Genomic DNA, 13,258 nt, shown 5'->3' with positions numbered 1-13,258 from the left:
ATTTGGGCAGTTTTGGGCGAAGCTGCCGTTGTTTCGCCATTGTACATCATTCTCCATTGCTCGTGATTATGATTAGGTCGGCGCCTTATGCTAAACTTTTTGTTGCATCTATGACGAAGAAAAATATTTTTATACAGTGTCTTGTATTTGTAAAAATAATTTTAGATGTGTAAATAAAGTACAAATGCCGCATATAGCTGTAGTTTCCTAAATACTATGGTATGAAAAATATATTATTACCTATCTACGTAAATATAGTAAGTCCATCTCCTCAAATACCACATTATGAAAAAAAAAGCTGTAAGTAAATAATATAATTATGTAGGTATATTGATATGCATGTTACGTGCAAGCACGTATTGCACAGTCATTCCGCAGTCCCGGGGAATCCCCGCTACAGATAAAACCGTTTATTGCCACGTACACAATTATTTATGCTAAAAAAGTCACTAAGAAGTACTACCATTTATTAAAATGGCGATAGCAGCATATTTATTGTCTTGTCGCAGGCACGCGACTAACAAATTTGCAAGTAGTTTTGTTTAGACAGATTTAAGGTAAATGTCCCAGTAGTTGATAGGGTCCCAGTAATTGATAGTTTCAACTTTATGGTTGAACAATAAGAAAACTAGTTAAGTTTTTAAACGCACTCCTGTCAATACTTGAACTTTGAAGTCTGTCAAATTGATAACCAAAGTGTCAGTATTCTGCATCGATTAAATTTGACGTTACAATTTTTTTCGTGCGCAGCCGTTTGCATCGACGCCTTTACTTGTGTTTCGTAAATTGAATAACTAAGCTTGGAGTGTTCACCGGTACGATATTGCAGAAGACTTATGGCATTTTACGGGTAGGTATTGTTTTTATTACCTTTGAATGTAGAGTTACTTCGCTGGTTCATACTTCTTTTACCATTTTTTATTATATTTACTTGTTTGTGACGAGTATCATCTACTGGGACAAGAAAAAATCAAATACCTAGTAATTGATACCCCCCATCCAGTAACGTTAATGCTTAAAATATGTTGCGAATACGTGTAAAATGTTTAATGTTTTTATGTATGAAAATTACTTTACATTTGCTATGACAGATTTTTAATACTTTGTAAAAAAAATTGTTGACGACTTCATATCAATTACTGGAACACAGTATGTAAAACTACTTTGTCAATTACTGGGCCAAGTGAAAAATTTCCTATCAATTATTGGTACATTTTGAGACTGTTTGAATTTTCTCGGAAAATAGTAAAAAATGTTTAATTAGATTCTTGATTGTAAGGAAATAATTTAGATAGAAGACTGATTTACCAAAATTTGTTAATTAGTTACCACCTGATTTCGTAACAAAAGTTTTTCCCTAACAACGTTGTTGTTATTGCCACTATTGTGTCAACTACTGGGACATTTACCTTAAAGCTTTACGAAAAAGAAATTAAGATAAGGCAAAGAAAACCCGATTGTAAATTGTATAATACTTAGGCTCTTACTTATTTTGTTGCGCGAACTTATTTATTTATCTTAAGTAACATGAGACATTATTGAGTTCATTGTCCTTATAAAATACTGCATAACATATATAATGTTGTTCGGCATTCAGCCTGATAGATAACTTTAACTAAAGAGTGATGTTGTTGGGCATTCAGCCTGATACTTAGATAACGTTAACTAAAGAGTTCGACCAATCACCATTAATGTCACTCTACCTGATTCAAATAGAACTTTTGCAAAATAAAAACTAGGTAAGTATATTTAAAGTACCCCGTACAGCCACTATCTACATTCGACCTTATTAAAATAGAATGGACCTGCCGAAAATTGACTGTTTTATCGACTAAAAGTCAAAGAACTCCCAGCTGCCCAAATTTATTCCGCCTTTTCAAAGTTTTGTTATCACGGCAGTAAATTTGCATTTGTCCGGTTCGTGTTTTCAGGCGTCGGAAATTAGAACCTCTCTCTTTTCTTTTTTAACTTTTCCCTGAAGTATTTTTTTCTTACTTATCGATTTATTATTATATTGCATTGTTAATATTTTATACTCTCAATTGAAAGGCCGAGTATTCGAATCCTGGAATGTACCCTTTTCAATTAAGCAATTTAAGTTAAATTATATAACGTGCGGTGAAGGAAAACATCTTGACGAATCATGCGCATCTAGATTTCTAGATAATATATTTGCATTGTACCTACTTATTCAAAAACGGTGACACGGTTCACGAACTATCACCTGACGTGAGTACAAAACAAAAAGTACAGCAAAAAGTTAAAAGCATAATTTATAGTTATTACTAAAACAGCAGTTAAATATTGTTACTGATTGCCACAGGAAGGCAATCAGTAAAAATATCTATGTAAGTTTTATAAATGTACCAAATATAGATTTTCCTGAACATAAACTGCTAGAAATAAGGTATGTAAACAATGTTTTTTTTATGTAAAAATTGAGTTTAAATTCTGTGAATAAATAATGAACTACTTTGAACTTCGCAAAAAATCCTACTGTGTTTTACTTTGAAGAATTCAAAAAAGTACGTTTCAAAGACAAATTTTTCAGGATTCCATCTCATCAAGGAGACAATCGGCTCGTTAATTTTAATGTTTTTAATTATCGCCTTTTCCTTCTAAATTCTTTCCTTTGATAAGTTTTTCAGGGCACTAATTGAGTCAGAGAGGCGAGGGAAAGTGTAGACCACAAATTATGGTTAAGAAACAATACTTAGGATCATTTCCGGATGGTGATGCAGTCAGTTGATAAACTGACTTAAATACTAAAATATAAACTTACCTACTACTAAGCTCGAGGTTCTATACCCGGCTGGAGCAAAATATCTGTGTACTTATTTAACTATCCTCGTTCGAACTCAGGTCTTGATGAGTGGCAGTTGCTTTCATACTATTTTAACCGTAACTTGTCTCAACTAAAATGTCAGATAGTATAATAGGCAGGCGGTCTACGTAATTGATTGAAGGTTGAAGACCGATAACATGGATGCAATGAGTTCAAAATGAGTTCACAGTTCAAATAGTGTCAGGAAACGTTCTCTGAACTCATAGATAAAGAAACTATAAAACAAACTCATAGACATGTGCCAAGTATAGTACTAAATATAAATAAAAACATAGATACGCTTAAGAATAGCACCACAAATAAACTTCCCCTGTCTTGCGCCCCGTGCTAGGACTTCTAGTTATAGTTTTAATAATAAGCTCGCGTCCATATGCGTGACCTTGCGAGGGTGATGTGGACATGGCTTGGTCAAAATAGAGTTTAAAATTAATCATCTTTATCAGCCCGTAGCCGTCCATTGCTATAGAGTGGTTCACTTATGACGATTTGCGATTTAAAATGTGGCAATGGACAGGGAAGGTGTCTAACTAGTCTAGGTTTACATGCATATTTTATATCATTGTTCAAGACTGTATACTTACTGTATTAGAGCTATTATTCATTTCCTCCACCCTTATAAGATTTTACCCAAGAACACGAGTTAAACGGAAAGATGTTTTACAAATATTCGTACCTGTGTTAAACCCATGTATGTTACATAAAAAGAATTTAAAAATTTACTTACATACTTCTACATTCTAGGTATGGGTATTGGGAGATAGGTCCTAAAAATTTGAGTTATCAAATCCATAATATGTATACAAACAAACATATAAATAAAATTGAAAATTAAGTTAAAATTGACTCTTCTTGTGACTGTCTTGTAGTGGATACTGATTGTTAGCAGAAGTTTACATGGAATTGCATGAAAGAAGCCTCCCTAGGACAGACCCTAGTTCAACTGTACATAGTTTTTTGTGACTTTGTTATCGAGTTGCTAAGGATAAAAATTTAAAAAAGCTTAAGTTCAAAAATTCAATTCGAAATTTCTGCATCTGCAATGGATATTAACATTTACAACCAAATAATCCTAACACCTGTGTGTAACAAATTAACCCAAGCTGTTTTCTCATAATTAAATAAATCCCTCGTGACAATAAACCAATATTAGCCTCATCCGAAGCTCGCATTTACACTTCAGTGCGCGGAAATGGCGAAACATTCGACCTAATGTGACAAAACGACCTCTTTCGAACCAAGAGGGCAATTCTGCACGCACGGGCGACGGAGTCAGTGATATTATAATATGTGGTTATTACGGATAAGTCCGCTTCAGATCCCTTGAATAGCTACGGTTTATTTTTGTATGAGGATATTGAGATAATAGATAATACAATTTTGGTTCGCTGTAAATTTACTTTAAGTATCTTGAATAAACGCTTTATTATTTAATACCAAAAAAATGCTACATTACATTAACTACAAATTGATAACAAATTCTAATCATTTATAAGAAAATATATTCAAAACAAATTTGCAACACCATACCTACCTTTGGTAATATTATAATAACAGTACCTTTAATCGAATTTGGAAATAAACGTAGTGATCATGACCATACAGAATTTAGAAAATTCTCAATATTCAACTTACTCATAAAATTCCGCCATGTATCAAACTTACAAGTCAGCACATAGGTACATATTTGAACCTATTTCAGGACCCAAAAATATCCCAACGAAACCTAAAAAAACTATTATACAGAGTGTTCTTCAATGTGACATAAACAAGCGATAATTCTATCACGCACGAACACTTTGGGCGGAAGGGTCTCCCCCTCGCGGCAACATACGTAAACAGATTAGGCTCCTTGTAATGGAACATTACCGTCGGTCCAATACTGGCACAGAATGTTTGCATGACAAAAGTACTCTTATAATTTGTCCGTAAGTGTAAAAAAACGTCAGCTTAATCTTTTATAGTAAAGTAATACAATTTTATTTGAGACCGTAAATAGTCCGAATAATTAATCCCTTAAGCTATATCTATCGCGAATAGTGAATATCCGCGGATTTTCTGAAAAAAGTCATGAATATTTAAATATATTTGTTCCAAATGAAAGATCCTCCGTTAAAGGAGTTTTTTTTGTGGGGACATCTCACACACGGCCATCCAACCCCAAGCTAGGCAGAGCCTGTGTTATTGGTATCGGACAGCTGATATATCTACATAGATAGATAAATATTAAATATAAATATCAACGTAAAGAACAATGTTAAAGGGTACATTCCGACCAACAAGGTCACTGATAAAAATCCACCCTATATAAAACTATAAACGGGAGAATAGAGGCAGCGGGAACAGATGTCGCGTGCCTCTACGGAACCGTTTGTCAACCCAACTCGAGCAATCACAGTGACGACGGAACTCCAAATTAAACATCACCTCTGAATTGCGAGCATTTATTACGGGGCAAGGGTTGGAGTGACGGATATTCAGAGATTCTTTACAGCCGAAAAAGTGAACAGTTGTAATTTTTATGTGTGGCTTGTGGTTTCAAGGTATCCTAACTTCCTAACTAATATTATAAATGCGAAAGTAACTGTGTCTGTCTGTCTGATACTCTTTCACGCCAAAACTACAGAACGGATTTGAATGAAATTTGGTATACAGATGGTCTAGACCTTGAGAAAGAACATAATTCTATTTTTTATCGCGGAATTTCTACGAGAAAGCTTTTCAAGGCGAAGAGAAACTCGTGGGAACAGCTATACACAATACATGAGAGCTGACTTTTCAAGAGTTATTTACTGCTAAAATCGTTTGAAAAAATACCATCCATTTGTCATGCTTATCGAGGTCTGGTTAGCTAAATTCATTTAATTTTAGATGTTTTATCATCCGATAAGCATAGAATAGGAGTGAACCACCAACAAAGTACGTGACATTCTAAATCTCTCCTATCTTGGTTAAAATCAGACAGAAAAACAACTCATTCGCATATTTTTTACAAAAAGCACTCACATTATTCAAACAACAGATGAACACACCCAATATAACATTATGGATATTGTAGCTATATTTATATAGCAAGCAGTGAGACAAAAAACAAAAGCTGCATATCTCGTAATGTCCAATCAGAGTCCCGATGGGCTGGTGTGTGCCAAAAATGATAACTTTCGCAATAAAACAAAAGTATTTATGTATGTATCTGCATATTTATTCACGGCTTCTGATATTTTATGTGCGCTTTAGGACTGATTATTGGCTTTGCATCCAACTGCGGTGGCGAGGGATTTTATTATTTTTATTGTGATTTTACAACGTTTTTTCTCTTTTGTCTGTGATTGCAGGCTTTATCAGCTACGGAGTTCGTCCAGTTATCTTTATAGATATTTTACGCACTTTTTTATCTCATATCTTTGTCAGGCGTACGTACGTATGCCACTAATAAACTAACACCAAATTATTTGAATTTGAAACCAAAACATGTGTGAGTACGATCCTAATTACCACTCACGCTAGCGAACCTATGAAAACACCTCCCAATTATCGCTCGCTCCAACCCGTTATCCGACACGAAACCTACGTCACATTAGTTATGAATATCTACTCAATCTACCTCTACTTTGTCGTCCACGGAGCGCAGTTTGTCACACGAAGCGAAGGCGTCGCCCCACGACACTGTGGCGATTCAGTGGAGATACAGACCCTTTCGTTTCTCAATACTTGAACAGTTTGCATTCTTCGTTACTTTGCCATAAATTTTTCCAAAAAATACATGACAGTGGTAATAATATATTATGTTCACTATCTTTACGGGGAGGCCTTTGCCCATCAGTGGGACACTAATATGGATGGCAACGTAAAAAAAAAACTTTACCTAATTAAGGTAAGGGTCCACCTAATCGGCATTTCCGACGTCGTTTCTCCATTCGTCGTTTACATTCATGAAAATCCGTTTGATGTCAAAAGTACGATACTGATAGGTTGTTAGGACAACTAAAGACCTAAAGCGCCACAAAAATTATCCGTGGGTAACCTCCCTTCGCCTTCCACGAAGTGCATTTGTCATACGACGAGGCTGTCACTACCGGCGCTAATTGACCGGTGAAAAATGTAGCAAATCTACTGCGTTGTTCCAGCATTGTCCGACAGTTACAAATGTTCGGTTTAAATTGTTACTTTACGTGGAAAAATACAGCGTATTTTCTAGCTTATGCCTCTGTTAAATTGCATTCAAAGTGGACTCGTTGGTCGGACATGATTTTTCTGTGTAAACAACGTTTTAGGAAATAAAAATGTCTATCAAAATTTAAAAAATAAGTTTGTTGCTTTAACTCAAATTAATAATGATGCTTATACAGGATGTTAAAAAAAGGGTATTTTAAACTGAAAGGAGGTGACTCAGGGGGATACGGAAGTTAGTGCCAGCGTTAAAAAAAAACGAGTGTACCTAATAAGTAATATATATATATATATATATATATATATATTTATAAAGTTAGTTAGTATTGTTTAAGAAGATAAAAAATATTGCAGCTGTCAGAACTATTCCCATTTAACATCACTATAGTTTCAAAACAAATTGCCAGCTATGTTCGTTAACGAATACCGACAACCAAAATAGGTGATCCTAATCAAAATGACACTCGATGCCGGCAGCATATTGAGATATTTGTAACGTCATTCTAGTGACAGCATCGTACATCAGGGGAAAGGGTTTTTTAAATAATTGACGAAAAATAGTAAGCACTCACCTATTTTCATTTTTAGAATAATGTTAAAATTAATAGATGATAAATGCGAGTACTAATAAATGTAGATACTGATTCTGTCATTCTCGATCCACAAATAAATATGTAATTCTATGTTTTCACATAATTAATAATAATTATACCTATACACAGTGTTTCCAATAAAAAAAAACGTATTTTTTAATGTCGTAGAAACAAAAGTTGTTTATATTGACCCCCGAGTCACCCCCTTTCGGCTCAATATACAACTTTAGCAAAATCCTGTATGAGAAGCCTTGATGATAATATAATCGGCTACAGTATGCACTTCTTATTAAGAACAAAATAAGTAGAACTTGGAGTTATTTGGGTTTTAAACATTTTTTTTCAAACTTGTACAGATATCATAATATCAAATAAAGATACGGTTAAAAGAAGGGGATGAGCTGCTACGTGACGTCACAGTCCGATGAACACGGCACTCGGCCCGGCTCAAGAAGCCCTCAACAAGTGGTTACCGATGCTAAACGGAAAGAAAATGGCCTGGGTATTCCGAGGAAGGTAACAAAACTGTATTACTACAAAAAAAGTTACAGTTCCACAAACTTATCTGTTCCGGCGACAGCTCACATAAATGTTTAATTTTTTTTTATTTCTATAAGATTTTAAGTTTGCTCGTATTGTTAATTAACTCTTGCGGTGTTAATAAACCCATCTAATCTTTTACAATATACAAGTAATTAGATATGGATCAATTTAGTTTGCTCTCACCGGAACAGATAAGTTTGTCGCACTATAAATCATGATTGAAGCGTTAACATGTCATGTATTTGGCAGATGCAAAGGGTCTCTGACAGCAATAGACATCTGACCGCTGCGAACATAAGTTATTAAAGTTTTTTTTTTTGTGACAGCCACTTTTATGAGGACGTTTTGAAAATCGAGTATTTGTGATGAATGTGATGATGTAGAGAGATATCGAAAATTGAGGGACGTTAGTCCGGGCGTTAGTTATAGAGAACCGAAGTTTCATGTACCTAAATAGGGAAACGATATTCAAAACATATTACATGTTTCAAACTATGTTACTTTTAATCGTAGTTAATCAACCTTTTCAGGCCTGTCTTCAGTCTAATTATACAATATTATTCGGACAGGAGCATTACTCAAAGATTGATAAGCGTCTAAATCAAAGAGTCCTATCCCTCTATCTAAGTTACATTTATTAGTACCAAGAGACATTAGAAATGCCCATTCATTATACCATCCCTCTGCACTTGGCACCTAATAAAATACTTGTTAAAGACCCCTATGTGCACAAAGAAAAAGTAATTATCCTTAGACCCCTACATACGTTGAGGCGACAGTTGCCTCATGGTAAGATACTGTCACCCTACAGTTTGCAGAGTCTTGATAAGGAGCCCTCTGTCGTGTTTACTGTTTGGGTTTGATTCACACTTGATATATTGTATTGGGACCCTGCGCTAGTTTCAACTTAGTTTGATAATTGTAACATTATAAACTCGTAGCTCATATTTCATAACATTTCAAGGATAAGTTGAAGTTTATATCAATTGTGTGTGACTTAAGTGTTTTTTCTACAAAAAACAAAAAGTTATAATATTTATACTACTACTACTACTACTGTAAAAAAATGTTTCATGCTATAATTTATTACAAAAATTGAAAAAGTCAGTAAATAAATATTTTATGAAATTTTAAGAAATAAAACGTAAACAATGAAATCATATAAAATTAAAATACACCGGAAAATTACATTAAGCAGGCCTTAACACATTCTTCCTTTCTCACTTGGAGTAGTAATAAAAGACTGCAGCTCAATGAGGTCGAACCCACTAACCCCTAATATTTGAACATGTCATTAACGCACGCGCCTGACACATATGTCACTGCCGGCTATTATTTCTGACACATTCAACTGTCATTTGTTAAATGAATGATTTATATCTACTCGTTCAAACTGGATTTGATCTAATAGAAAGAATGTAGTAGTTTACTGACCTATGGATGGACTCGTTATTCTTAAAGAAAACCCAAAAAATTGTATGAATTAAAATTATGATGGTTCAAAGAATGGTTCTTTAGAAATTATTTAATATTAAACAAAACGGGGTCACCCCGTGGGTCATTAAAAAATCGCATTATTATAACATAGGTATACCTACTTATATACTGTCCGCATACTGTCAAAGCAAGGCAGCGATATAATTAATGCCGTCATTTGCTCAAAGTTCCTCTATGCAACTTCGCGTTACTCTCTAAATACAAAGATTTTACTACTGTATATCATATTACTATGTCATTGTCTTTTGGCAGGTTGGTTTATGATTATGGCTTAATTCGACAGAAATTCGTATGCATTGCGCGATGTCAAATTTCTTTTATCTCCAAATAAGATTCCAGTTGGATATATCTTGACGTCCCTAAAGTAATAAACTAGTCAAGTAGTGCTATGGTTCGGTGTGTTTCCATTGCACACGTACGAACTTATATTATAGATAAGGCTTTTGTTTTGAAGGTTTTTTTTTAAAATCATTTACAATGATGTACCTACGTACGGTGGCCTGCGCCTAAAAGTATACAGGCGGAGTTTTTAAAATAGCGATCTCAAGCTCACATGCTGCTCAAGCACATCCACATAAACACCACTGCTACACAACATCACACACAACACATCCCCGCATTTATAACAGATGTAGCTGGTCCCTTCATCATCAGGGATCGCTATTTTAAAAAGTCCGCCTGTATACTTTTAGGTGCAGGCCACCGTACATACATAATCAAAACTTATTTACTAAATATATTATTATTATGTTACGAAAGAGCTAAAGTTTTTGATGGAAAGCTCATAACATATATTATAATTATAAGTTACCTGACGAGTGAATGGCGTAGTGGTTAGTGACCCTGACTACTGAGCCGAAGGTCCCGGGTTCGATTCCCGGCTGGGGCAGATATTTGTTTAAATACAGATATTTGTTCTCGGGCCTTGGATGTGCCCGTGAAATGGCAATAGGCCCGCCCCCTATTACATTGGGACTAACATAAACACTGACGAAAAGTGGGTGCAGCAATGCACCTCTGCCTACCCCGCAAGGGAGTACATTAGTACAAGGTGTGAGTGTTTATATTATTATTATATATTAGGTATATAATATTATTATTATATATATTATTATTATTATATATGTATTTTTTGTTCTCCCTCTGTTGAGGTTGAGGGGTACGTTTAATATCCAGATCACGCGGGCCTTAGCCAAACGTAACCGGATCGGTGATGCAGGATGATGAGGTCAGGAATTTCCTTGTGATGCGGCAGGTGTTCAAGATTGTGGCTTTTTGTAGAAGGTGGATTGTGTATATATATTATTATTATTATAAGTTACCTTACGGACAATCGGTCGTTGCTTGGGCATATTTTTTACCATGAAAAGTGACCATCAGTCAAAATAACAGTAAATTCAGTCCTATAACCGTTGACTAAGTTTTTTTATCCATACCAAATTTTACCATGAGCTACAATAAATCATTAACTTTCTTGCCGCGCCTGGCAGTGGAAACGTGTCCGATTGCGTCCGTCGAATTTGTAGAACAAATATAAATGGTTGAGGGTAGATCGGGGGTAGATAATTACATTTTTTGATCTTCGGAAATGGGGGGTGACGTGTAGGAAGCCAAAACCGACGCCTTTGTATTAGACATGTTTTGATAGTGTCATAGATAGAGATGTGAGGTGCGAAGAAAAATACTCTGATTTGTTTTGATCCTTGCTTTAATGAATTATCGAGGTTTTGGAAGTATCGTCGTAAGCTAATAAATAGTTTAAGAGCCACATTGCATTTCGGTTAAGTACCATTTAAAATTCAAACAGGATATAATCATTGTACAAGAAATACACATACTTACACTATTATTTAGTATAGCTGTTCCCGAGCTTCTCTTCGTCTTAAAAAGTTTAGCCTATGTTCATTCTCAGGGTCTATACCATATGTATAAGAAATTTCATTCAAATCCGTTCAGTAGTTTTGGCGTGAAAGAGTAACAGACATACAGGCAGACAGACAGACACAGTTACTTGCACATTTATAATATTAGTTAGGATGTTATTCAGTATGGGTATATAGTTATGGACAAGCCAACGTTACGGGAAGTACATACAATGAAAAAAATCCGAAACGAAATAAACAATGACTTTGAAACCACAAAAGCAAAGACACGTATTTTTTAGGTTTTAGTCACAGACCTGTATTTGAATAGACAACGCTTGTCTCATTCCTTGTATAGAAACCAAGCGTGCCATTATTTTTATACCTACTGTCACGTCAGTCACGTCACTTGAACGATTTAGTTTAGGAACGTCCCTAATGACACTGCGCTAAAGGAAGATAATTTCACTCCCTTTTTACACGCGAAGTACATGCACTTGCGTTGTCTACTCAAATACAGGTTTGTGGTTTTAGTCATAAATTCTACGGTTCCCTGTGACAAAAATTTTTGTTGCTTGTCATAAACTATGTCGGCATTTTTTATTAATATGTCCGTAAAAGTTAAATGAACATTTATGATACCATAAACAATTAAATTAAATGCTTTTATCGTGGTTTACTGTCATCAAAATTAATGAGCAAAGTAATTATATACGAAATACGATACACGACTTTTTAAATTAAATATTTAAATGTTTACATTGCTTCCTACTGATCTGCCCAATGACAAAAATAATCAAATTTTTAGTAAAAAAAATACTTAGTAGTAAAATTCATAAATAACGAAAAATATTTTTAACAGCACAAAGCTGCTACCTTTATTCATTTAATCTCATTACTACGTAATTAATAATTTCTTACCCAAAAGCTTCATGACTTCCGCCTGGCTGATGAGCACATTGAGGTGTCCCGCGGCCAGCGGCAGCGCCACCAGCCACCACCACAGCCTCCAGCCCATACTGGCCACTTCACTATCCAGAGTAACCAGTCAATGCAAACAACATTTTCAATTTTTTTTTCTAAGTTGTAAAAGTTACTTTGGCGTATCCATTTTAAAAAACATTGAAATTTTTTTTGTGAGAAAAGTCATTGCAGAAAGTTCACATTTCCGAGCCAAAATTACCACGATTACGAAAAAAAGTCAATGCAAAAATTTTCACGCTCGGAAAAAATCAGGCCGAAAAGAGTGTCTATGTTTCGAGAATTTAGATTTAGAAAACTATTCGTCCGGAAACGCGATGTCCCAGCGGGGAGCCGACACGCCTCCCTCTCGCGCCGCGTCGCACTGCCGACGCCGTTCCTGAACGCAACCGCGCGCCAACAAGTTATCCACCGACATGCGCACTTGTACCCCGACGATTTACTTTTATACACTAACCTGTATCCATTGAGTTTTTTCGTCTAGCGCGTTTTGCAAAATGAGCTCGCGAGCGAGTATTGGACGGTTTCTTTTTATCACATAATCGGCCGGCTGCCGGCAACTTTCCGGAGGTGTTTAAATTTTAAAGGCTTTTCATTGAAAGCCGGTTGTTTGTATCTTGGGAGTTGAATCGTTTCCGTTTTGCATTAGAGCTGTTTGTTGAAAATGTAATTAAGTAGGGGTTTGGGAAGTGGAGGAGTACCAAATTTTATGTAAACTTGTTCCTTGGCTTTAATCTTGAACTTTATGATTACAATTGATTTTGACATCG

General features: G+C 35.2%; 1 protein-coding gene across 2 annotated transcripts in view; it reads right to left on the bottom strand.

Annotated features, from left to right (window-relative positions):
• The window catches only part of LOC105388361 (tyrosine-protein kinase Dnt), a 38,936-nt gene extending 26,024 nt beyond the window's left edge, over positions 1-12,912 (bottom strand). For both annotated transcript variants that reach the window (XM_038112718.2, XM_038112719.2), the window contains exon 1: positions 12,429-12,912. In XM_038112718.2, the coding sequence (XP_037968646.2) occupies positions 12,429-12,525 (97 nt within the window). In that variant the 5' untranslated portion in view covers positions 12,526-12,912. The remainder of the gene's footprint in view (positions 1-12,428) is intronic.
• Between the last annotated feature and the right edge of the window lie 346 nt (positions 12,913-13,258).

Source organism: Plutella xylostella, chromosome 5 (assembly GCF_932276165.1).
Source record: "Plutella xylostella chromosome 5, ilPluXylo3.1, whole genome shotgun sequence".
In the NCBI taxonomy this organism is placed as follows: Eukaryota; Metazoa; Arthropoda; class Insecta; order Lepidoptera; family Plutellidae; genus Plutella; species Plutella xylostella.
The sequence above is the reverse complement of the archived record's forward strand: the minus strand, read 5'-3'. Positions and strand labels throughout refer to the sequence as shown.